General features: G+C 37.1%; 1 protein-coding gene across 1 annotated transcript; it reads left to right on the top strand.

Annotated features, from left to right (window-relative positions):
• Window positions 1–9,729: 9,729 nt before the first annotated feature.
• Window positions 9,730–11,284, top strand: LOC126732744 (cyclin-dependent kinase inhibitor 7-like). Its single transcript, XM_050435739.1, has 4 exons — window positions 9,730–10,227; window positions 10,370–10,419; window positions 10,669–10,833; window positions 10,961–11,284. Exons 1-4 carry the CDS (start codon window positions 9,889–9,891, stop codon window positions 11,028–11,030), a joined length of 624 nt encoding a protein of 207 aa, XP_050291696.1. The 5' UTR covers window positions 9,730–9,888; the 3' UTR covers window positions 11,031–11,284.
• Window positions 11,285–23,674: the final 12,390 nt, after the last annotated feature.

Here is a 23,674-nt window from a genome sequence, read left to right on the forward strand (position 1 = left end):
CCAAAAAAAAAAAAAAAAAAACCAGATTCTCAAGTAGCACTTAAAGCTATTCTTCCATTGCCTATAAAGTTAGTAACTTAAAGATAGTAAAAGAACTTATAAGATTCTTTGTATTAGCTTGTGCAAAAATTTATGTCTATTTTAGTATAAGAAGTTATTTTTTCTATTTTATATATTCACTTTTCAAAACATCACACATTAGATTATCTATTTTACACTATATTTCGTTAAAATATTAATTTTTCTTGATTTTTATAATTGTTTTTGTAGGGATGAAAGACCTAAATAAGGATATTGGGCCATGGGCCGCACCTGAGGATGTCAGAGAGCCCAAAGATAGGTACGTATTAGTGAAGGCAAGTAGATTACTGGATCGAGGAGGAGGTCTAATTGTAGTGAACTGGTGACGTTGTCCGAGAAGCAACCCCTCTTCGGCCAACAAAGTGGCAGCCTAAAATCCAACCACCCATCAAGTACTGGGCAATAAGCAACCGTGCTTGGGAGCATAAGCTTTAGAGAGAAGTGAGTTAATAGAGAATTGAGAAATATTTGGGAAGAAAGCTGCTACCACCGCATTAAATGTTTTGCACCTAACCAACTGGCCGCAGTAATGTGGAGGTGATACCTGAACAGTGACTTCTAGCCTCACAGCTACCCACAAAGACTTCAGGAAGGTGTTAATGGGACAAGTATCAAGGAGATTAGTAATCTGATCTACACATGGACGGCTAAGATGAAAGAAGGAAAAGGGGTATGAAAGGAGGAAGATTCCATTACAGGAGGGATCATCAGAAAACCAAAAAAGAAATTACTATGTAACAAAGAACTTGAATATTTGTATAAGTCTGAGAAAAATATAGAAGAACATACCATCCTCAGACCTGACCGAGAAGTATTTTTCTTTTCAAACTATTTGTCTTATTTATTCTTACATCAACTAGCCTATTGTGATCTATACTTAAACTCATTGAACGTTCATTAACAAGCCCACTTTTTAACAAATTTATTATTTTGGACTTATTGGGCCACTGTCCAAATCTCTTGGGCTATGGATCAAAACACGTCCTTACCATTTTCTTTCTTCACATACAAATACCATCATCTACTCTCTTAATTCATGCTCAAAATACGTAAATAATGAATAAAAAATTAAATGCAAAATAAATAGTATTAGTGTAAATTTACAAAATTATTGTAGTAAATTTGTAAATTTACATAATTATACATCGATTGATGTAAGTCATTTTTAGGTAAAATTGTGTAAATTTTAGGCGAAAATTACATTTTCATCCCTACATTTTCACGCAATTCCCACTTTAGTCTTTATATTTTATTTTCACCTCTTTTAGTCCCTATTTAGAAAAACGTCATCCATTTTAGTCCTTTTCGTCAGTGCCTTCACAGCAAAATCCTACATGGCAGATGAAACTATTAAAATAATAATATATTTTATTTTGGCATTAAAAAAATGCCATGTTAGCATCTAAATTTAAAAAAAAATTAATTTATTAATTTTAACTAAATAAATAAATTAAAAACAGAAATAAAAACCAAAAATCACATTAATTGAGATCTAAGTGTGTCTTGAATAAGAACAACAAGAACACAAACTCATATCTAAGAACACAAAATTAAAATCCAAAAATCACAAACCCAGAAAATAAGAACAAAAAATTAAACTATAGATCCACATCAAATTAAACATGAAAACAAAATTTAAACAAAAAAGAAAAAATAAAATTAAAGTCCAATTCATCTTCAACAAGAACTCTAAAGAACACAAATTCATATTTAAACATAAGAACACATGCCCAAATTTTCTAGCATTTTCTTGCCCTTTCTTGTCAACCAAACACAAAAACACAAACACAAACACAAACCCAGCAATAGAACTCTACAATGCAACCCACGAGCTCTGTGTCTCTCCCCTGCCAACGGGTCGACTTGAGGTAAGTCCGATGGTTCCATTGGTCATGAAATCTGCCTTATTGGTGCTAGAAGTTCTAGGCGATAGTGACTATAGTGGTTAGTTGATTCTGAGCTGGCTTAAAAAGACATCCACCATGCCGATCTTGCCAATGGAGGTGGCTAAGGCATCATTCGAGTAGATATCGACAGTGGTGTTGTCTCAGGCATCTAGCGATCCGATGGTGGCAGCGGTGGTGACTTTGTCATCTCAGGTGGTGTTGGATGATGGGGTTGAGGAAATTGTGGGTTCGGAAGTTATGGTTACTGTTCCTGAGTCTTCTGATCTTGATATTGAGGGGGTCCATCACTCTTACCTAGGTTTTAGGGATTTGATTGAAGACTTGGATAAATCATGAGTCTTTTGATCTGGGTTATTATTATTATTTTTTTTTTTTGCCAAACCCCATGGCCGAGACCCATGGCCACACTCATCAGTTGCTGATATTTGAACATAAACATAAGATCACAAGTCTTCTGTTCTTATTTTTTGGGTTTGTGATTTTTGGATTTTAATTTTGTGTTCTTAGATTTGGGTTTGTATTCTTGTTGTTCTTGTTCAAGACACACTTAGATCTTAATTAATGTGATTTTTGGTTTTTATTTTTATTTTTAATTTTTTTCTTTAGTTAAAATTAATATATATATATTTTTAATTTAGATGCTAACGTGGCATTTTTTAATGCCAAAATAAATTTTTTATTATTATTTTAATAGTTTCGTCTGCCATGTAAGACTTTGCCATTAGGGCATTGACAGAAAGAACTAAAATAGATGGCGTTTTTCTAAATAGAAACTAAAAGTGATGAAAATAAAATATAAAAACCAAAGTGAAAATGGCGTAAAATTATAAGAACGAAAATGTGGTTTTTGTCTAAATTTTATTCTTTTTATTATATGGTGCTTTAAAGTAATCAAAAGTAGGTTATGTTCTTTTGTTTGATCAGTTTAGTAGAATTTTATACTGAATGAATGCCAAAAGCAAGGACACCATGACAACTCTGAAGTCTGTCTTGCTCTTTCCCTGTACGGTATAAAGAGCTGTACCTAACGTGTTAATTATTGCATGAAAAATCAATCTAGAAATGGTTCTATTTTGATGTTATGTTTTAGGATCTCAACTACAGTATCTCTAACTTTTTTTCCACTCTTCGTTCTTTTTCTTTTTTTCTTTTTTTTTGAAAGGGACTCTTCATTTTAATAACGCCTGACACAACTTCAATGTAACACCCTTGCCTCTCTTATCATCATATGCGTTATGATTTCAATCAATGAATACTTCAAAGTCTATGATTAATATGTGCATAGCATAAATAATTACTCGTGGAATGTAAAAGCAAAACGCAAGAAATTTGACAGACACAAAAGGGCAAAGTTAGTTGATGTCTAAATACCTAAATTCATTCCGTACACAATAATTATGCTAAAGAATTAGATCACCTCTCCACCAAACGGGATTGGGGATATTCCAAGTTTTTTTTTTTTTTTTTGAGAAACCGTCCAGTACTTTTATTTAAACTTCAACAGAATTTCTGTCAATAACTACAAGAGAATTGACATCACTAGGAATATTATCCAACCAAACTTTGGGTACATTAAGATGCTTGGCTAATTTTGCTAGCTTGTCAGCCACCGCATTGCCCTTGCGACGAACATGGGAGAAAGAACAGTGACTAAGTTGCGAAGCCAAAATGATGGAATCCTCAATAATATTCCCATAAGGTGCCAAGCACGGCAAGCCCCCCAGAATGCTGTTTAGGATAGTAGCTGAGTCTCCCTCGAAAACAACCTGTTGCAAGCCTTTTTCCAGTGCAAACTCAATTGCTCTCCTGCAAGCCAAAGCTTCAACATCCTCTACTGTTTTGGGTAGTGGGATCCTTTCTGACAGAGCCCAAATAACTTTCCCCGCTGAATCCCTTATCACTACACCGATGCCCGCCTTACACAAGTCCATGAAAAGCGCACCATCGAAATTTACTTTGAGCAGAGGAGATGGAGGGGGACGCCACCGATGTTGCTCAACCGCTGTGTCTTTTATGGGCTGTTCAACCTGCACTGCCTGGAATTCTTGCAGTCTATCCATTGCTTCCGCATAGATTTTTTGGTATGGCGTGGACACTTGTCCCATTCTAGCTGTGTTCCTCTTCGTCCAAATTCCCCAGGCCACATATGCGAACCTTTCTGCTTGGTTTGGTTCTTGGACTTGGAAAATTCCAGTAAGGAGGTCTCGGAAGCAAGTGAATCGGGTTAACAAGTTGCTTTGACAAATATCAATCTCCCACCAGATTTCCTTAAGGACTTGGCACTCCCATAACGCATGGATGGTGTCTTCCTCTTCCTTCCCACAGCTCTCACAACTAGCATTGCAGATGACTTTTCGTTTGCATAAATTCTTCTTTGTGGGTAATGCTTCGCCACAAGCCCGCCACAAAAAATGTTTAATTTTGTTAGGGACATTAAGGCTCCAAATTTGCTTCCAAATACCATTACTTGCTGCTGGGTTTGACTGACCCGGTTTGGACAGGGTGTCGTTCTCTGCTAGCATACGGTAGGCGCTTCTAGTAGTGTACACTCCATTCTTTGTCCTCTGCCAAATAAGAGAGTCTTCAGGCCTGCGTTTGCTTAGAGGAATACTGAGGACAGCTTCAGCTTCATGGGGCAGCAGCTCATCGCGAACTCTGTCTTCCAACCAACACGGGACCGTTTCATCTATTAATGCACAGACATGAGTGCAGTTTGGGAAATTTTTTTGAGGAGATATAACTTGTCTTGAGAACGGGTCAGGGAGCCAATTGTCACCTTTGATGCGGACTTTTTCCCCATTGCCAATTCGCCAAATTGAACCTCTTTGAACCATGCTTCTAGCTGACAGAATGCTATGCCATGCATATGATCCCTTCCTCTTAACCCCCTCATCAAAAATTGAACAGTTGGGGAAGTATTTGGCTTTGAATACTTTGTAGAAAAGGGAGTCAGTATTGTGACTTAGCCGCCAGACTTGTTTTCCAAGGAGAGCAAGGTTGAACCGCTCCAAATCCTTAAAACCCAAACCACCATGGTTCTTTGGTAAGTATAATTTATTCCAACTAACCCAATGAATTTTGCGCACTTCCCCTTTGTATCCCCACCAAAATTTGCGAATTAAGGCTTCAATGTTTTTGCATAAAACCTTTGGAAGCTTGAAGCAATTCATGGTAAAAGTTGGCATAGCTTGAATCACGGCCTTGATTAGGATTTCTTTTCCAGCTTGTGATAATAACTTTTCCTTCCATCCTTGTATTTTGTGCCAAATTCGTTCCCGGATATAACTGAAACTCTGCTTTTTACCTCGACCCACAAGTGAAGGGAGACCCAAATATTTTTCATATTGGGTGATAGTCGAAACTCCAAGCAGCCCTTTGATATTTTCTTGCATTGTTGTTGCCGTGTTTGAGCTGAAGAAAATCTGGGTTTTATCTCGATTGATTTGTTGCCCCGAACCCTGTTCATATTTCTCAAGAACCTCCAGCACAGCTTGGCACTCATGCTCATTTGCTCGGCAGAAGAGGAGGCTGTCATCAGCAAAGAATAAGTGGGAGACTTTGGGACCATCTTTGCAAAGAGATACACCTCTAATTGAGCCATCATTTTCTGCTTGTTTGATAAGAGAGTGGAGGCCTTTTGCACATAAATTAAACAGATAAGGTGATAAAGGGTCTCCTTGGCGGAGGCCTCGGTGAGGTCGAAATAAACCATGAGGTTCCCCATTTACCAACACCGAGAAGGAGACAGATCGAATACATGTGCTAATCAAAGATATCCATTTCTCATCAAACCCCAATTTTGCCATAAGTTTTTCTAAAAAATTCCACTCAACCCTATCATAGGCTTTGCTCATGTCAAGTTTAAGGGCCATGAATCCGGTTTTTCCTCTTCGTTTATTTTTTAAGTGGTGTAGTGTTTCAAAAGCAACAAGGATATTGTCTGATATGAGGCGATTTGACATAAAGGCGCTTTGGGATTCAGACACCAGTTTTGGGAGGATTTTTTTGAGGCGGTTGGCTATGGTTTTGGATATGATTTTATAGAGAACATTACATAGGCTAATGGGGTGGAAATCCTTGGCTTTTTCTGGATTTTTCATTTTTGGGATTAAGGATATAAAGGTGTGGTTGATATGTGGCGGCATGGTACCTGAATTTAGGACTGAAAGAGTAGCACTAATAACATTAGAACCCACAGTATTCCAATAAGATTTATAAAATAAGGGTGGCATACCATCTGGGCCTGGCGCGGTCATTGATTTCATCTGTTTGAGAGCTTGCTCAACCTCCTCTGCCGTGAAGCTTTTGGTGAGTTCGGCATTCATTGATGGAGTGACCTTGGGATCAATTCCTTGCAAAATGGAATCAAAATTTGAAGGATTTGCCGAAGTAAAAATGCTCTTGAAATAGTCAACCAGCACCTCTCCAATTTTCTGCTCATCCTCTACACTTGCACCATCATCCATCACTAACTTGGAAATAAAATTCCGCCGGTTTCTGTGAGTTGCTCGGCTGTGGAAATAACTTGTATTAAGGTCCCCAGACTTCAACCATTCCAAGTTTTAGTAATAAAAAATTTATTATTTTAATCAATTTCAATTTTTTTATAGATAATATATGATTTAAATATATGACTTCCACTTTTTGATAATTGCCCTTTGTTTAGATCAAAACATATAGTTAATTTTAAGTTTAAAAAATTGGCTTTGAATTCTCCCACTTATACTAAATCAACAATGCGATTGTCAATTTATAATAAGACAAATATCACTTTTACATAGATCTATCATAACACTTATAACTCATTCTACACTAATCACAACATGATACATTATTTGGGTTGTGCAATTACATGTGTCTCTAGACTTATTAATACTAAATCAATTAGTGTCTTCATTTAAAAAATAATAATTATGTTTTAGCTTCATAAAAACGTAATGTAAATAGAGTGATTATGATAAATTCAAATCTTATCATTAAAAAAAACCCAGAATTAGCATAATTTGATTTCAAATCCTAATTTAATCATTTTTTTTAATGGAAATACTAGAAACTTCATTAAACAGTGGAAAAAGAAATTACATCCTGGAGAAGAGCTTGTTCAACAATACAAGGATTCTCTTTAATCTAAAGAGAGAAATCATCAAATACCTAAAGCATGTTTTGCTAATAGATGAGCAGGTCTATTACCTTGCTGACTAACATGGGAAAACTCTACTTTACGAAAGCCATGAACAGATGACAAAATGCCACAGACAATTGGAGCAATAGAGGACGGAGGAGGGGATTGATCACATAAAGCATTAAAAATAATCAATGAATCACCCTCCAAAATAAACTCAGAAATCCCCATATCATGAGCAAAATGGATACCAGCCTCAAATGCTTTCACTTTAGCCCCGATAGCATCCAAAGGAGCCTGGATCTTCTTGCTCATATCAACTATCACATTCCCTTTTTCATATCTTATATATAATCACCCACACCAACAGTCTTTTGAGCCGCAAAAACCATATTGATATGGAATATTTTGGCCGCTACAAAAATGGTCAAACACTCCTGTATCGTCAAGCCATCACGGGCTAGTCAGGAGCAATGGGATCATCAGTTAACAAAGGACAGCCAAGCTCCCATGCATCTGACAGCCTCCAAGGCAACCTAATCTACACATACTCTTTAGTGCACCATGGTGATGGACGAATACTCTATGACTGACGATGCACTATACTTAGCCTTATACATCATCCTGCATGTTCTCTACTAAAATATCTCCATATAGAAATAACTTGCACACCTAACCCAATAATCCTCCTATATATTCGTATCCTCTAAACATGGGAAGTTAAACCCGAAAATCTCGGGGCATTAACTCCATATAAGGAAAAGAACCAACATTCACAGGAGCTTGGTCAGCTCTATATCACTTTATAAACACCAAGTCTCCTCCTCTCGAATGTACATTGAATTTCCTAGCTCTCATATTTTTAGAGTTATTGGAAATCATTCAGTCACTAATTTAACCTTTGGAAAATCTTTGGCCGGCACCCACTGGTGTCCTCTATAGATTCTTCTCCTTTTATTCTTCAAGTACACTCCAGTCACTGCGTGTCTAGACGATCGACTCACTAACAATTTTGTGCATCATCACGCACCATCCACATTAATTTTGAAGAGAGGAAAAAGATGAAGAATCCATAGAGCCTGTTTGGCATCAGCTTCAGCTTTTATCTTTTAGTTTTTATATACAGTTTTTTAAAACATCACTTTTTCCCACATTTTCTCTCTTCTTCAAAAATTTTCAAGGTACAAGTATACTTTAGCACACTTTCAAAATAAAGTTTTCTATAAAAGGCTAAATAAACTATTCCCAAATGAACACTTAGTCTTAACCCAAACCACTGGAGCTAAAACCTCCAAGTTTGCAGAGAGATAAAAGAAAGGGGGAATAAGTTTCTAAGAGCACTAGCATCAGGAGTTGTATCCAAATGCTATTTTAACACACAAAAACTTACTTTTTTTAGCTTTAATATAACATTTGACAATACACTCCACATCAATTGTTCTATTTTAAAGTGCCATTCTTTTTTCTTTTTTCTCTCTCTCTCCTTCTCTTCCTTACCAGCTTATCTCTTCTCTTTATTCTCCCTCTTCCCTTTATTCTCTCTCTTCCCTTCATTGGATTGCCTCTCTCTCATAAACCAAACAACCACTATCCTCACCATCACTAACACCACCATAACTATCACTATCAAACCCATAACCATTACCACCACCACTACCTCTCTCATACACCAACCAACTACCATCCTCACAAATATCACCACTACCATCACCATCACCATCACCACCACCACCACCTCTCTCATAAACTAAACACCACCACCACCGCCACCTCCATCTCTATCAAAACCCATCACCATCACCATCAAACCCAAAACCCATCACCACCACCACCATCAAAATCCATCACCATCACTCAACATCCACCACCACAAGCCTTCACAAAACCCAAATCAAATAAAAAAATCATTGCAAAACATATCTAAAAAACCTCATTACCCAAATATGAAGAAAAAGAAAAACCTCAAATTTGAAATGAAAAAACCCAAATCTGAATTTGAGAATGAGAGTGGACAATGTGGAGGTCTGCGGTATGGCGTGGCGAGGTTGGTGATGTGACAACCGATGGTGTTTTTGAGAAAGAGAGAGAGAGGACTATGAGAAAGGGAGAGAAACGTGTGAGGCTGAGAGATATGTGCGAAGAGAGAAAGAATAAAAAAGTATTTTTTTGACATTTTTATCCGTACTGTTCCAAATTTGGAACGGTATCCATACTAAATCGTTTGATATTTAGAACATCTCATATGAGTATTTTTTAGCGTTTGATGCGCCAAATGCCAAAGGCATAAGGCATTTGGCATTTGACATGGTACTCTAGCACTAAACATTTATCGATTATTAATTTAAGCAAAACTCATGATTATGCTAATTAATTTTGTAACGGAGGTGATTGGTTAGTACGGCACCGCATCGTCCGTGTGAAAACGAGATAGTAAAAAGAATCAAATTAGGTCCTCTGTGGGTTTATTCCAAAACACGTGTCGAGTTCCGATTGGGTCAAAGTTCGGCCCAAAAAAACTCAAGTGGATCTGTATAACGGCGCCGTCAAATTCCCCGTTTAGAGATTCCCTATCGCTGTTAACGGACTCTCTCCTCTCTTATAACCCATCCAAGCCGTCCAAACCACATTCAGAATTCATCGTCAACATAACCATCACCTTCTCTCAAATACCAACATTCCCTTTTTTTCTCTCTCTGAAACCCAAAATCCACAGAGAGAGAAAAAACAAAAACACGGTGAAATTCGTAATTCCACAGAGAGAGAGAGAGAGAGAGAGAGATGGTGAGGAAGTGTAGGGGAATTGCGGAGATTGCTGTAATGGAGGTGGCTCAGGTTGGTGTGAGGACTACGAGAGCTCGAGAAGGTCTTGCCAGCTCAGCAGCAGCAGCAGCAGCAGCCGCCACCACCACCGCCGCCAAGAGAAGGAAGCTCAACGCCGGAGATTTGAATTCTCCGTCGTCGTCGTCGCCGTATGTTCCCCTAGTAATTACGCCGGCGGAGAATGATGAACGCTGTTCAAGCCCTAGCTCCGTTCACGCTGCCATGTCGTGTTGCTCTAGTAACGGATCAAGCTCGCTCGCTGAGGAAGTAGAGAATTTCAAATTCGTAGATCTACAGGTGCATTTCTCTTTTTTAATTCTATGTATTTTGATTTTGAATTTCAGTTTTGTCGCGCTTTAATTGCTCTTCTTTATTTCATTCTTTTAAATTTTTTTTTTTAATTTTTTTGGTTTTAATTCTGAATTTAATTTTTTTACAGGATGACAATTCTGAAGTTGAAACATCCACTTACAGTTGCTACAGAGAAAGGTTTTCATTTTATAAATACCTCAATATTAAATATCTGAAATTCTTGTACTTTTTTTTCTCACTGATTCTTTGAATTCAAATTTTCAAAAAAAATAAAATAAAAAATAAAAAACTGTGATCCCAAACGGTCTGTTTCAATTTAATTTTCTTCGGTTTTAAATCGTGGTATATAACTCCTACATTACTATGAATATACATTAAATTCTCAATTAAAATTTTCCTCATAGTGTACGGGCATTTTTCTCTCAGGAGAGAAACGACGCCGTCTAGCGAGCTGGAGTCAACGGCGCGTCCAACTCCGGCGAGCACTCGCCGGAGATCAACGGTGGAGAAGAGTATTATGCCGACGGAATCTGAGCTCGAAGAATTCTTCTCCGCCGCTGAAAAAGACCTCCAAAAGCGCTTCAAAGAAAAGTAAGTTCACACGGAACGTAAAAAAAGCTTCCAATTTTTTTCCTTTACTTTTTTCTTTTCCTTTTAATTTCTCGGTAACCAAACACTGGATAAGTGAAGAGTTTGAAATTGTGAATTTTCTTTCCAGGTACAATTACGATATTGTCAAGGACGCGCCCTTAGAAGGCCGTTACGAATGGATTCGATTAAAGCCATGAAGAAAAAAAAAAAAAACTGAAAATAAAGCAAATGGCTTTTATTTTATCAGTTTTTAGCTACTCCAAATATAGTCTTAAGGCTTTTTAATTTTTGCAAAATGTGTACAGTTCTTTCTGTGTTTTTATGATCAGGTAGAAGAAGAGGTGTCTGTATTTGTTCCTTGTACGGTTCTGCAAAACAATTGCAAAATCCTTATGGGAAAGAACAAAACAGTTCAATAATAATAACAAATTTCCAATTCTCATTTTGATTCTGTTTTAGCCCCTAAATTTCGTCTCTTTCTCTGATACCATTTGTCTTTCCCTGCTCTATAATAAAAAAAAAAAAAAAAAATTATAATAAGTTTAATAACTACTCTGTAAATTTTATTTTATTTATCCTATTTATTTTAGGAAAATTTTAGGTATGTATGTATGGCTAGGTGAGGAGGGATGAAGATGAGGGTGCACCATGCTGTGTAGGTCATGGACACGTGTTAAAAGATTTGGAAAGCTGATCTGATCCGATCTGATCTTATCCTCCCAATCTCCCATGTGCCTTTAAAGCTTTTTAACCAATGGACCTTTTTTTTTTTTCTTATTCCAAATACATATGTAACAACAAGAAAATGATAGAATCATAAAATTTGTATTCCCATTCTTATAAAAGGAATATGAGAGTGAAGTTCATTTTTGGTAAATCGTGGAAATAAGTTCGTTGGGTCAGTGTTATTTCCACACTTTGTCGCCATATCAAAGAAGGAAATGGAAGAAGATAAAAGATGAGAAAGAGGAAGAGGGCCAAATGGTTTTAACTTGTGGGTGATATGGTGGGTTGGTGGTCCTGCATTTTTGAGTTAGGAGAAGGGGGTTGGGGCCTAAGGTACAGGGGCTAACAACCAACTTAGCTGATTGGTCTAAGTTTTTATATATTGAATGAGTGTAGGAGCAAAGTTTGTTCACGTTCTAGCATGATTATTGGTTTGGTGCAGCACATGATTGATTCCTTGTGCGGCTTGAATTTAATGTTGGATTGGATGTGAATGGAGGTGAGGAGTGAGGAGTGAGGAGGAGGCACTTTTATTGCACGGAATGTGCTTAACTAACTGTTGCTCTAGTTTTTGCTACAATCATTGCAAAAGAGGGTGGAACTGATTTTCGGAGGTACGTTGCAGCCTTGCAGGATTTTGATTCAGCAACTAAAGAAATTAGGATTCCAAATCAGCCAAGCCATTTTTGAGCAGTTTGAAGCTTTGTTCTATAAAAAATTATTTTGCAATAGTTTATTTACTAATTAACAAGTTCAAACTTCAAACCCAATTCAATGATTCATCTATTAAATTAATCAAGTTTGAGCTAAAGAAACTTAAATAAACACGTTTGTCTTAATTGTTTAAGCTTGTCAGCAAAACTTGTGAGATATATACTTCATGGATAAGGCTGGTAAACATGCTTTATAATATAGATTTTATTATTATTATTATTATTATTTATACTGATAATAGTTACAATAAGGATTTAAATCCTAGACATATCCATTGAAAATATCATATGGTGCTAGGATATAGACTACCATTTTTTAACTTTGATGTGTAGGGAACAACAATGAATTTTAGCTTAAATTGCTAATTTGGTTTTCTAATTATTGGAAAAGATTTCATTTAATTTCTCAAGTATTAATTGTGTTAATTTTGCCTTTCATATTTCAAAATTAAGTCATTTTTATCCTTAAATCTCTTCTCCATTAAAATTTTAATAGAATTTTATGAACTAACAAACAAAGCACACCCCATATGGAGTGTGAGAGGAGAAAGCCTGAAGAGAGGGAATCATCAATTGGGATATGCCTGAGGTGCAATTGGGCCTAACTATTCACCAGGTCAGGCCCAGCCCAGTGAGGATACTCAAGTTAGGGAAATCGAAAAGGACCGTTCACCCGACGAACAAATACGTCTTGGGAGATTGGAGATAAACCACCAAGACCATAAGGTTGAAGTCTAAAGAAGGTAGTAGTGACGTGCAACTAAGGGAAGGAGGAAGTTTCCAGATTAAGCATCCATCACCTCCACATTTAATGCACCATACCAACTAAGCCTACCGCATTATTGGCAGAATGATCCTTGAATAGTGTCCCCACAACTTGCAGCCTACTCTACCATTATCAACAAGGTAGTGATGGAACATGTATCTAAGGAATAATTAGCGGCCATCAAAGTGGAAGGTTGGGATGCAATCCAAACAACTAAATATAGGAAGGAAGACCCTCCAAGACGGGGGAATGGAAAAAGTTCAGAGAGAGAAAAAGTGATCATTGTATAATCGAGAAGTGTGTACCTAAAGAATCATTGCTCCTCGGCTAGCCCCAGGAAGAACTCAAATAAGAATTTTTCTTTTCTTGTTATAATTCTTAACTAAAATTGTTATCTTTGCCAATCTTCTTTCTCTAATTACTAAACTGTGGCTACCAAAGCTTAAAGGTTTGACCTTGATCATTCACCTCTACAAATTAGTTGTATTGATCTCCACCCTAACCCAGTCCCATCCGAGCTAGGCCGAGCCTCTAGTTTTGCCCTCTACATGGAGACTTCATAGCTAGCTAATTTCATAAACACCATTGTCATATAATTCCTTTTAAGACTTTCACAAAGAGAAGATCATGTAGGTAGGTGAAATGAAAAATAGAATTGTAGGTTGGATTCTGACTAATACAAAGGTCATGTGTATTGAGATTCACTAGTGGGCAAATTGTTGTCAGAATAGCCTACTTGCTCGGCCGTACACCAACAAGTGGGGTTCGTCGGAGGCACTCTAATGAGCTAGTGAAGAAGAATACCAAATAAGTTCAACAAAAATAACACGAGTACTGTTGGGGATTAAAGAGTGCTATCTCTCTCTAGTTAAGTGGGGTTTATAAAGGATTCCCTAGTGACTGTTGGTGAGAGTTTGCTAGGTACTAAGGTATATGGAGTTCGACAACATGTCATCTCCTCAAGATAATACTAAAAAAAAAACTGATCTATACCAACGGCTTTAAATCGTTGCTACAGCACTTAAAACTGCCGCCATAGATCCAATAGGATCGGACTTTGTCGACTATTAGTAGAGCAATAGTTATAAGTGTCGGTTCTTGAGTGATAGAACGTACCTAATTGGACTATTGTTATAATAAATTAGGATGTGAAAGGGAGATGGTCCATTGTTTATATAAGTCATGCTCAAGCTCAGACTTTAACAAAGATTCGAGCTCCTAATCATATTATTTTTTGAAAAAGCCGAAGTTGAATAGATCAGCGCGCGAAACTCAACTGACACTTTTTCTTTTAGGGGAATTTTGACGGATGGGGTTATATTTCGCTAGATAGAGCATGGTCACAAACCAAATGGAAAAAAAGTATGAGCAAAACATGTTCTATGATTGAAACAATGACACTCTTTTCTTTCCTTTTTCTTCCGACCCTTTTCCCTAAGCAACCCCACAATTCAATTTTAAGGTGGTACGTTTGATTCTCAAAAGGATTTTAAAGTGTCTTTATTATAAATGAGCAATTCATGAGATGGATTTTGAAAGTTGGACATTATCACTTTCTCTTTTCCAAATTGTTTTGTCGTCTTAGAAAAATATAACTTTTAAAATGAACTTTAAATATTAAAAGAAAAACTTTTATGATTCCGAAACCACCCTCCTCAATTTGAACGCACATAAAAAGCAAACGAACATATCAGCCTTCATTTCAACATTAGCATAAATCTTGCTTTCATCATAGATGGGAGGCTTAAGGAGACAAAAGGGCTACTCCATAGTGTAATAGATTGCTCTAACTCTTTCCATAAACACATATAATAAAACAATAAAATAAGAAGGAAAGTCAAATTTACCTATAAGGTTGAAAATGAGAAGTTAGAATTACTCTTTAGTATATTCCTAAGGGGGGAAAATTAAGAATAAGATTAATGTGAACCTAGGAAGTTTAAACAACTTTCAGTTTGTTCTTTATGTTACAAACAAGCTTAAACAATGTTTCTCAAAAAAAAAAAAAAAGTTACGGCTGTTAAAGTATAGGGTTTTCCAGCAACATATCAATCTATTGATTCTATTCCCACAACTTTGTTCATAGCAAGAATTTTTGGAGAAAGATGATTATTTGTTTGGTTATAGAAAAAGTAGAATGCTATGCCTGTAAATTAAAACTACAACTTTTGTACCTTTTGTTTTAGATTAAAACACGTATTCTTAATCAAACAGAGGATAGTCTTTAATTTGTGTTTGCGAAGTTTCTGTATTTATTCATTTTGAGAATTCTTAGACATTTACAATCAGGTGATGTTGATGAAAGATAACATGTAGAGCTAAATTACAACCATTTGAATATTTTGGTAATAATGGTTTGACTTTTGGAATTATATTATTCATTTCCATTTTCTTTCTTTTTTTGAGCTTTTAGGATATTCATGATAAAGATAGTCTTAGTGGAATGTTAATTTCAAAAATTCTTAGTTGTTGGCTTAATTTTTAAGATCTTAAAAACAAGCTAATTACTTGATATTTGCGAGAGACTTTTTTTCCTTCGTAGTTTTGTCTTCCTTTTAATCGATATTTTGGAAAAATTATTCAATTTCCGTATTGTTGTACATAGTTATGGAACTAAATGTTATATGACCAGTGGAAGTCACTAGTAAAGATAATACTAAAGAATTTCTTGAATTCTTTGTAGAGTTCTAGGAGATTATGACCAATATATGATATTAGAGATACTAAAAGTTTTATAATAGAGATCTTACATGTTACTTTAGTTATGTAATATATTATAAACCCGATTTAAAAATGTTAATATTACCATTTGCGTATATGTTCTAATAAGTATTACTGTTTATTTAAAAAAAAAAAAAAACTCTTACATGTTACTAATCACAAATAATTTTATTTATTACGTATATAATGGCACAAATCACATTTATTATCATTTTAGTTAGTAAGTTTTTTTTGTAGTAGCTTTAGTATCATATATAATATATTAAAATGAATATTCAATCAAAAATCTAAATTACTTAGATTTAATTGCACTCCAATTTTGTGCCAAGCATCCTACTAATAATAATATTCCTTAGACTGCACTAAATCAAATTAAATCCATGAATGATATATTGTGCCAATTATGTGACCCGAAGCAAAGAATCTTAAAAACTCTACTGTAGTACGATGAGGATGAGCTTAATTATCGCTAGGTAGAGAGGAAGGACAGTCCTATATATTCACAAAGGAGGTGGCGGACATATCACATTCACATATGTATTGTCATCCTTGGCGTTTCATTGAAAGATTTCAATTGAAGAATAATAGATGATTCTACCTCTAAGTAGGTACTCTGAAAGTCTGAAAAGGAACCAAGTTCACAGAAAGATAGAGAGAGAGAGAGAAAGAAAGAGAGCCTTCGTGTCTATAAGACTATAGCAAGTAACTCCTGTACTTGACCAGACTTTCCCTCCTCATCTTTGCCTTTTCTTTTTTTTCCCCCCCCTATTCTTCTTCAAACGGTGTTAAAATTCCAAAAAGCTTTTTAAAATTGAAAAGATCGAGCTGGCGTAGAATGTGTACTACGCCTGATAAGACTGGTACGTGGGAATTTTCCCGTAGTGCGTTTCACCAGAAGTGAGGAGCTATCATATCCTCTCTTGTCTTTGGCTCTCAAAACGAAAAATAAAAAATACACACATTTAATGAAAATTTGCATGTAGCATGCAGTGATAGACTGATGGGTAGTTTGGCACAAAGCACCACATGGTGGCGTCACGTTACGGGTAACAATAGCATTCCTCTTGGATCTGGTGCCCATACAAAAACTCCCCATTTTTTTGGTCTTTAATGTGGGGCCCACGATTCCTCTTTGAATTTTTGACCCGAATTCAATCAAACTCTTTGGTTTTTGGTTCAACTTAGACATGTCTATTGGTTAGATTAAGATACATGCCTATAATAACTTCGATTCTTTCCATAATTCTTGCTTTTTTATTGGAGTGTAATGGTGGGAAATGGAGGTAAACCTTGGTGGAGATTTCAAGTTTCGATGCTTGTGGGTGGGAGTGGGGTCAACTCTGCGAATAATGTGTAATAATTAAGGTTGTAATTGAATCGAAGTAGCTTATAATTCTATTAAGAAAAATGTTTGTTTATTTAATAAATAAATAAATTTTAAATTTAAATTTAGACTTGAGTATTAGATAAGATAAATTCAAACGATATGTTGTGAGTATAATGTTTAATGCAAGTATATAGGGGTGTTCATCAATCCGCATAAACCACATAAATCACAAAAACTGTATCAAAATTGCTCATAAAATGACATAATCACACCGTACCGCAAGTAAAAGTGCACCATACCACACCGCACCGCATGGTACAGTGCAGTTTGTGATTTTATAATAAGAAAACCACACAAATCACACTGTATCGCACCCTCTGTATATATTAATATATTTATTTATTTTTAATATTAAATATATTATTAATAGTTTAATGACCCTATTTTTCAAAAAAAAAAAAGTTTGATAATCTTATCAAGTGTTGACTAGGAAAACCAACCCAAAATAAAGAAAAAACTAGCTCAATAGTTTAAAACTTGACCAAAAACAAAGAGAAAAAATTAGTTTTGGGCCAGATAGGAAAAACCTAAAATTTGAAAAATATACTGACTTCATACCGTTCAAACCGCATCTTATACATAGCACTGCACATGTGACTGCAAAAATGAGGTGCAGTTATGGTTTTCGCTAAACTCTAAACCGCACCGCATCGCATATGTGACCGTAAAATAAAGTGTGGTGCAGTTATGATTTTAGCTAAACCGCACCACAAAGTGCGGTGCTAAAAATGGCCCAAAACCGCACCGCGAGCACCCCTACAAGTATATATAAGGGATTCAAATCCTCTAGAATTCCTAGGGTACTCTATCAGTAGATTTCCTTAAATCCTAACCACTTTTTTAATGATTTAATGGTCAAGATTTTGTCATATCAACATTCCACTAACAACATTCTTAAAATAATAAAATAATGTTGCAAACAAAACAATTAAGACTATTGTTAGTGGAATGCTGATATGGTAGAATCTAAAAAATAAATTTTTTTTATGTGATAATAAAAATTTTTTAAGGCAATTTTTTAAATAAAAAATTTCATAGAATGCATTAATTGAATAAATTTGAAATTTAGAGAGCTCAATTGAATAAAAGTAAAATTAAAGAACTGAAATGAATTTCAATCAAACTTAGATAGTGCAATTTACATTTTATCATATATGTAATTATATACATTTAACATTGAATTATATAAGTTTTTTTTTTTTTTTTTTTCTTTTTTGAGAAACTTGAATTGTATAAGTTTATAATACATCAAAAGAGAATATATCCGTAGCTGTACCATCTAAAGTGCGTGGAATTTTGATTGTTCATTTGTAATATATATATATGGAGCACACATTTAAAAGATTTTTTACAAATAGTTGACTAAGAGTCTACGAGAAAGCTAAGAGATCCTATGAAACTTTTTTTGAGAACAGATCCTATGAAACCTAAAAGTAAATGAACCACATTTTTCACTGATTAATAGTTAGCATATGATAGATACCTACGTCAAAAGGGGAATCTAAACCATATCTTAATTTGACCTCACTAATAGCCTGGGATTTACACTGTTCAGATAGGATATTATTTTTATAGGAAATAAATTTGAAACGAATAAGTAAGGTCTGAATCTTTTGTGAGCAACAATATTTTCTAGAGTAGACGGTAGAAACTAATAGACCAAATAATTGCCATCGTCCAGAAGAGCTAGTCTAGACGAGGATAGAAAGCCATTAAGACAACTACTTAATGTCCCGACGGTTACATATTAGAAATGAGACCGTTGGGGCCTCTATTAAGGCCAAATTAAGTAGGCCTGAGCTGTTACCAAATAAGCTTTCAAGTCACCATTTAAGAAGGACAACAGCTAGTAAGAAGAGTCTATTTATAGGACCTACCAAATCCCAAACAAGGTACATACACACTAATCATTTTTACTCTTATGACAAAATTCTCTCTATTTTCTGAGCTCCATTCGCTAACTTTACCATTGGAGATTCTGTGGCCAGCACCACATTGGTGACCACCTAAGAGAATCCCCCTTTTTCACTAACCTTGCAGGAACTTGGATGAGCTTGTATTGGAAATCCTCTGGACGAACCCAACTACTGATGATCTTAGCATCATCAATTTGGCGCCATCAGTGGGGGCGACAAATTCAGACCTTCGTCTGAAATTGTAGTCCTGTTTGGTTCCAACATCCAGATGGAGTCCAATACCCCACAAGATTCTACGGCATTAACTTTGCAAATTCAGACACTAACAGCTAGCGTGGAAGAACTCGCAAGGCAAAACCAAGAGATAAGGCTACAATTGCAACCAAAAGAAAATCGTTCACCTACAAGGGTTGGGACTAACAGGAATAACGACGAAGATAGCCACAGGAGAGATGACTACCGATGACCGAACTCTTCAGATGAAGTGAATTCAGACCTCCTTAGAGATATGAGTAAGGAGATAGACGAGCTAAGAAACGCGATGAGGGAAAAGACAGACCAGAATCTGGACGAGATGGTCAGAAGGATAGACTCGCCCTTCACTACAAAAGTCCTGGAGTGTCCCTTGCCCCCGAAGTTTCGTCTTCCACAGCTCGAATCATTTGATGGCCTAAAAGACTCGCTGGACCATATCACTACCTTCGAGACTACTTTAAGTCTACAACAACCCCTAAACGAGATATTGTGCTGCTCCTTTCCTACCACCCTCAAGGGAGTAGCGCGAGTGTCGTTCAGTAGACTAGTAACATCATCCATTGACAGCTTCAAACAACTAGGCAATTCCTTCGTGTGCCATTTTGTCGGTGGGCAATGTCAGAAGAGACCAGCAGACCATTTGCTCACCATCAAGTAAGGAGAAGAGCCCCTGAGGTCATATGTGAAACATTTTACCTGAGAAGTCCTAGAAGTTGATGAAGTGGATGACAAGGTACAGTTAACCACTTTTAAAGCTGGGTTAAAATCCAGGAAGTTTGTGGTCGCCCTCGCGAAGTACATGAATGCAGAAGACGCCCTAGCTACAATAGGGGAAGAAAGCATGCCTAAAGGGAAGGAAAGTGCCAGGGAAGACCGAAAGGGATGCAAGAGGGAGAGGAAAGATCGTTAGACCAGTTCCAATGGAAATAAGTGGAGAGATGACAAAATTTCGTGGACGGTAAAATTCACTCCTCTAGTGATGCCTATCAACAAAATGTTAGCACAAAATAAGGACGATCATCATCTTAAGTGGCCAAAACCACGTCATTCCTCACCCAACGTACGAGATAAGAGGAAATATTGCCATTTCCATAAAGACCACGACCATTACATTGAGGATTGCAAAGACTTGAAGGACCAGATAGAAGAATTTATCTAAAAAGGAAAGTTGCAAAAATTTGTAAAAAAAGGGTGAGTCTAGCCGCTCTAGGGACAATCGCAGAGAGAAATCTAAAAATCCTCCCATAGACGAAGACAAGTCATACAACCGTCCGCAGAGCGCGATTGGAGAGATAAAGACTATCACTGGAGGACCATCCACCGGTGGATCTTTCAAATCCGTAAAGAAGTGCCAACAAAGACTGGTGAACAGCGTTCATGAGATACATCCTTTGAATCAAAGAAGACGAACAAGTATGGACATCCTGTTCTCGAAAGAAGATGCTAGAGGCGTGAAGCAGCCACATGACAACCCCCTGGTCATCATGCTTATGATAGAGGGATTCAACACCAGCCAAATTCTCGTCTACAATGGCAGCTCTACTGGCATTATTTACCTCTCGGCTTTCCAGTAGCTGAGGTGGATCCAAAGAGGTTACGACCATTTGAATCTCCCCTTATCAATTTCAGTGGAGACCGGGTATACCCTAGAGGAATAGTGACATTGACAGTCACAGCAAGTTCATACTCCCTGAAAATCACCAAATAGCTTGACTTCCTAGTGGTGGATTGCCCGTCATCGTATAATGTGATCATTGAGAGATTTACACTCAATCGTTGGAAAGCAACAACGTCTACGTATTGCTTGAAGGTAAAATTCCCAACAGAACACGACATAGGCGAAGTCAAAGGAGATCAAGTATTTGCCAGAGAATGCTACCAAGCTGTTCTAGCTACTAAGGAGAAACATGCCTGGATAATCAAGGAGGAAGAGAAGGAGAAGATGGAAGCCCTAGAAATGGTAGAATTGGTAGATGGAGAACCAACGAAGACGATGAAAATAAGGATGACCTGAATAATCAAATGAAGGAGCTGGTACAGTTTCTTAAGGATAACCTAGTTATTTTCGCAAGGAGTCACGAGGATATGCCCGGCATAGCGGTGGAAGTTATTTAGCATCGTCTGAATGTCAATCCTAAAAGAAAGTCTGTCTAACAAAGACGACGAGTCTTTGCCCCTAAATGTAACAAGGCCATCATGGACGAAGTGGATAAGCTACTTGCAACTGGTTTCATCTGAGAGGTTTACTACCCTGACTAGCTGGCTGGCCAATGTCGTCTTAGTGAAGAAAGTAAATGGGAAGTGGAGGATGTGTGTGGACTTCATCGACTTGAACAGTGCCTGCCCTAAAGACAGCTTCCCGTTGCCAAAAATTGACCAGCTTGTGAACTCCACCGCCAGGCATAAGCTCCTCACTTTTATGGACACCGTTTCAAGTATAACCAAATCAAAATGTTGGAAGAAGACCAAGAGAAGACTTCCTTCATCACCAGTCAAGGTCTTTACTGCTACAAAGTGATGCTCTTTGGGCTGAAGAATGCGGTGTATGTTGACGATATTCTCATCGAGAGCAAAGAAGAGGACACACACTTAGATGACCTTAAAGAGATCTTCGCAACCCTCAGGCAATACCAAATGAGGTTAAACCCTAGCAAATGCACCTTTGGGGTATCATTAGGAAAATTCATTAGGTTTATGGTGTCTCAGCAAGGAATAGAAGCCAACTCAGAGAAGATACGAGCCATACTGGAAATGACCTCTCCAAAGACAATGAAAGAGGTACAGACACTAACAAGGTGGATCGCCGCTCTCAACAGGTTCGTCTCAAAAGCTACAAACAGATGTTTACCCTTCTTCAAAATTTTGAAGTAGGCTTTTGCCTGGATGAGTGATTGCGAAGAAGCCTTCCAGGAGCTGAAGCACTATTTAAGCAATCCTCCCCTCCTCAGCCCATCAAAGGAAAGGGAAGATTTGTTTTTATACCTGGCAGTATCAACCACAACCGTGAGTGCAACACTAATCCGAGAAGAAAATAGAATACAGCTCCCTGTTTACTATGTGAGTCAAGCATTCCAAGGAGCCGAGGCAAGATATCCACACATGGAAAAGATTGTCTTCACCTTAATTGTAGCTTCACATAAGCTTTGTCCCTACTTTCAGGCAAACCCCATTCTGGTGATGACGGACCAACCCATAAAGAAAGCAAAGAATAAGCCCGAAGCGGTAGGGAGGTAGTGCAATGGGTGATCGAGCTGAGTCAATTCAACATCAAATACTGACCCAGAACAGCCATCAAAGCTTAGGCATTGGCTAACTTCATCGCCAAGTTCACCCTATCATACAACGAAAAAACACAAGATGGATAAGAAAGCTGGACAATATTAACAGATGGCTCGTCAATTCAGAAAAGAGGAGGAGTTTGGGTTGTCATCAACACTCTTGAAGGAGAAACCCTTAAGTATGGAGTACGGCTTCAATTCCTCACCACCAATAGCGAAGCAGAGTACGAAACCATACTAATAGGACTCAAGACTGGGAAAGCCTTAGAAGCCAAAAGCATACTCCTTAAAAGCGATTCCAAGCTAGTGATAAGACAAATAAGGGGAGAATATGAAGCAAAAGAGGGCAGGATGCAAAAATACCTCAAGTTGACAAACCAATTGGTCCAGGAGTTCAACCAAGTGGACTTCATACAAGTCCCCCGAAGCCAAAACTCAGAAGCAGACTAGGTGTTAAGGCAAGCATCGTCAGAGGAAGGAATGGACTCACCTGATTTGAAAATGGAAGTGCAAAGGCATCCAAGTATTGAAGAAATCCACACTTTCATGATCCAAAAACAAAATTGTTGGATGAATTGAATCCTCTCTTTCCTACGAGATGGACACCTCCCAGTAGACACGGACAAAGCGAGGAAGGTCAAGAAGCAAGCAGCTAGGTTCACAATCCTAAATGACATTCTGTATAAAAAGGGGCTTTTCCATGCCCTACCTGAGGTGCGTCGAGGAAGACGAAACCAAATACATCTTGGAGGAGGTCCACGAAGGAATCTATGGAGAAGGAAATATAATAATCATATGAGCTTCTTAGTAAGCAAGTTGGTGGATATAATAATCTTGGTTTTACCAAGCAAGATCATAAAAACTATTTACACACTAAGCGACAGAGAGACATGGAGCATAGGGAAGCTGCTAGCTTGGGATGATATTTCAGTCGTCAACTTAAGGAAAATCCTTCATATTATTTTGTGACTCAATTGGACTATGAAGAGTTGATTACTAATATCTTTTGGGCCGATGCAAGAATGATCATTGATTGTAGCCACTTCGGTGATGTAATAACATTTGATACAATGTATAGT

Source organism: Quercus robur, chromosome 6 (assembly GCF_932294415.1).
Source record: "Quercus robur chromosome 6, dhQueRobu3.1, whole genome shotgun sequence".
In the NCBI taxonomy this organism is placed as follows: Eukaryota; Viridiplantae; Streptophyta; class Magnoliopsida; order Fagales; family Fagaceae; genus Quercus; species Quercus robur.

What these genes read in the sequence shown, in the direction of transcription:
- LOC126732744 (XM_050435739.1), top strand. Translation starts at nt 9,889, where the DNA reads ATGGTGAGGAAGTGTAGGGGAATTGCGGAGATTGCTGTAATGGAGGTG. An exon ending in TCAAATTCGTAGATCTACAG is followed by an intron (nt 10,228 to 10,369) that starts GTGCATTTCTCT and finishes ATTTTTTTACAG; the next exon opens with GATGACAATTCTGAAGTTGA. An exon ending in CAAAAGCGCTTCAAAGAAAA is followed by an intron (nt 10,834 to 10,960) that starts GTAAGTTCACAC and finishes TTTTCTTTCCAG; the next exon opens with GTACAATTACGATATTGTCA.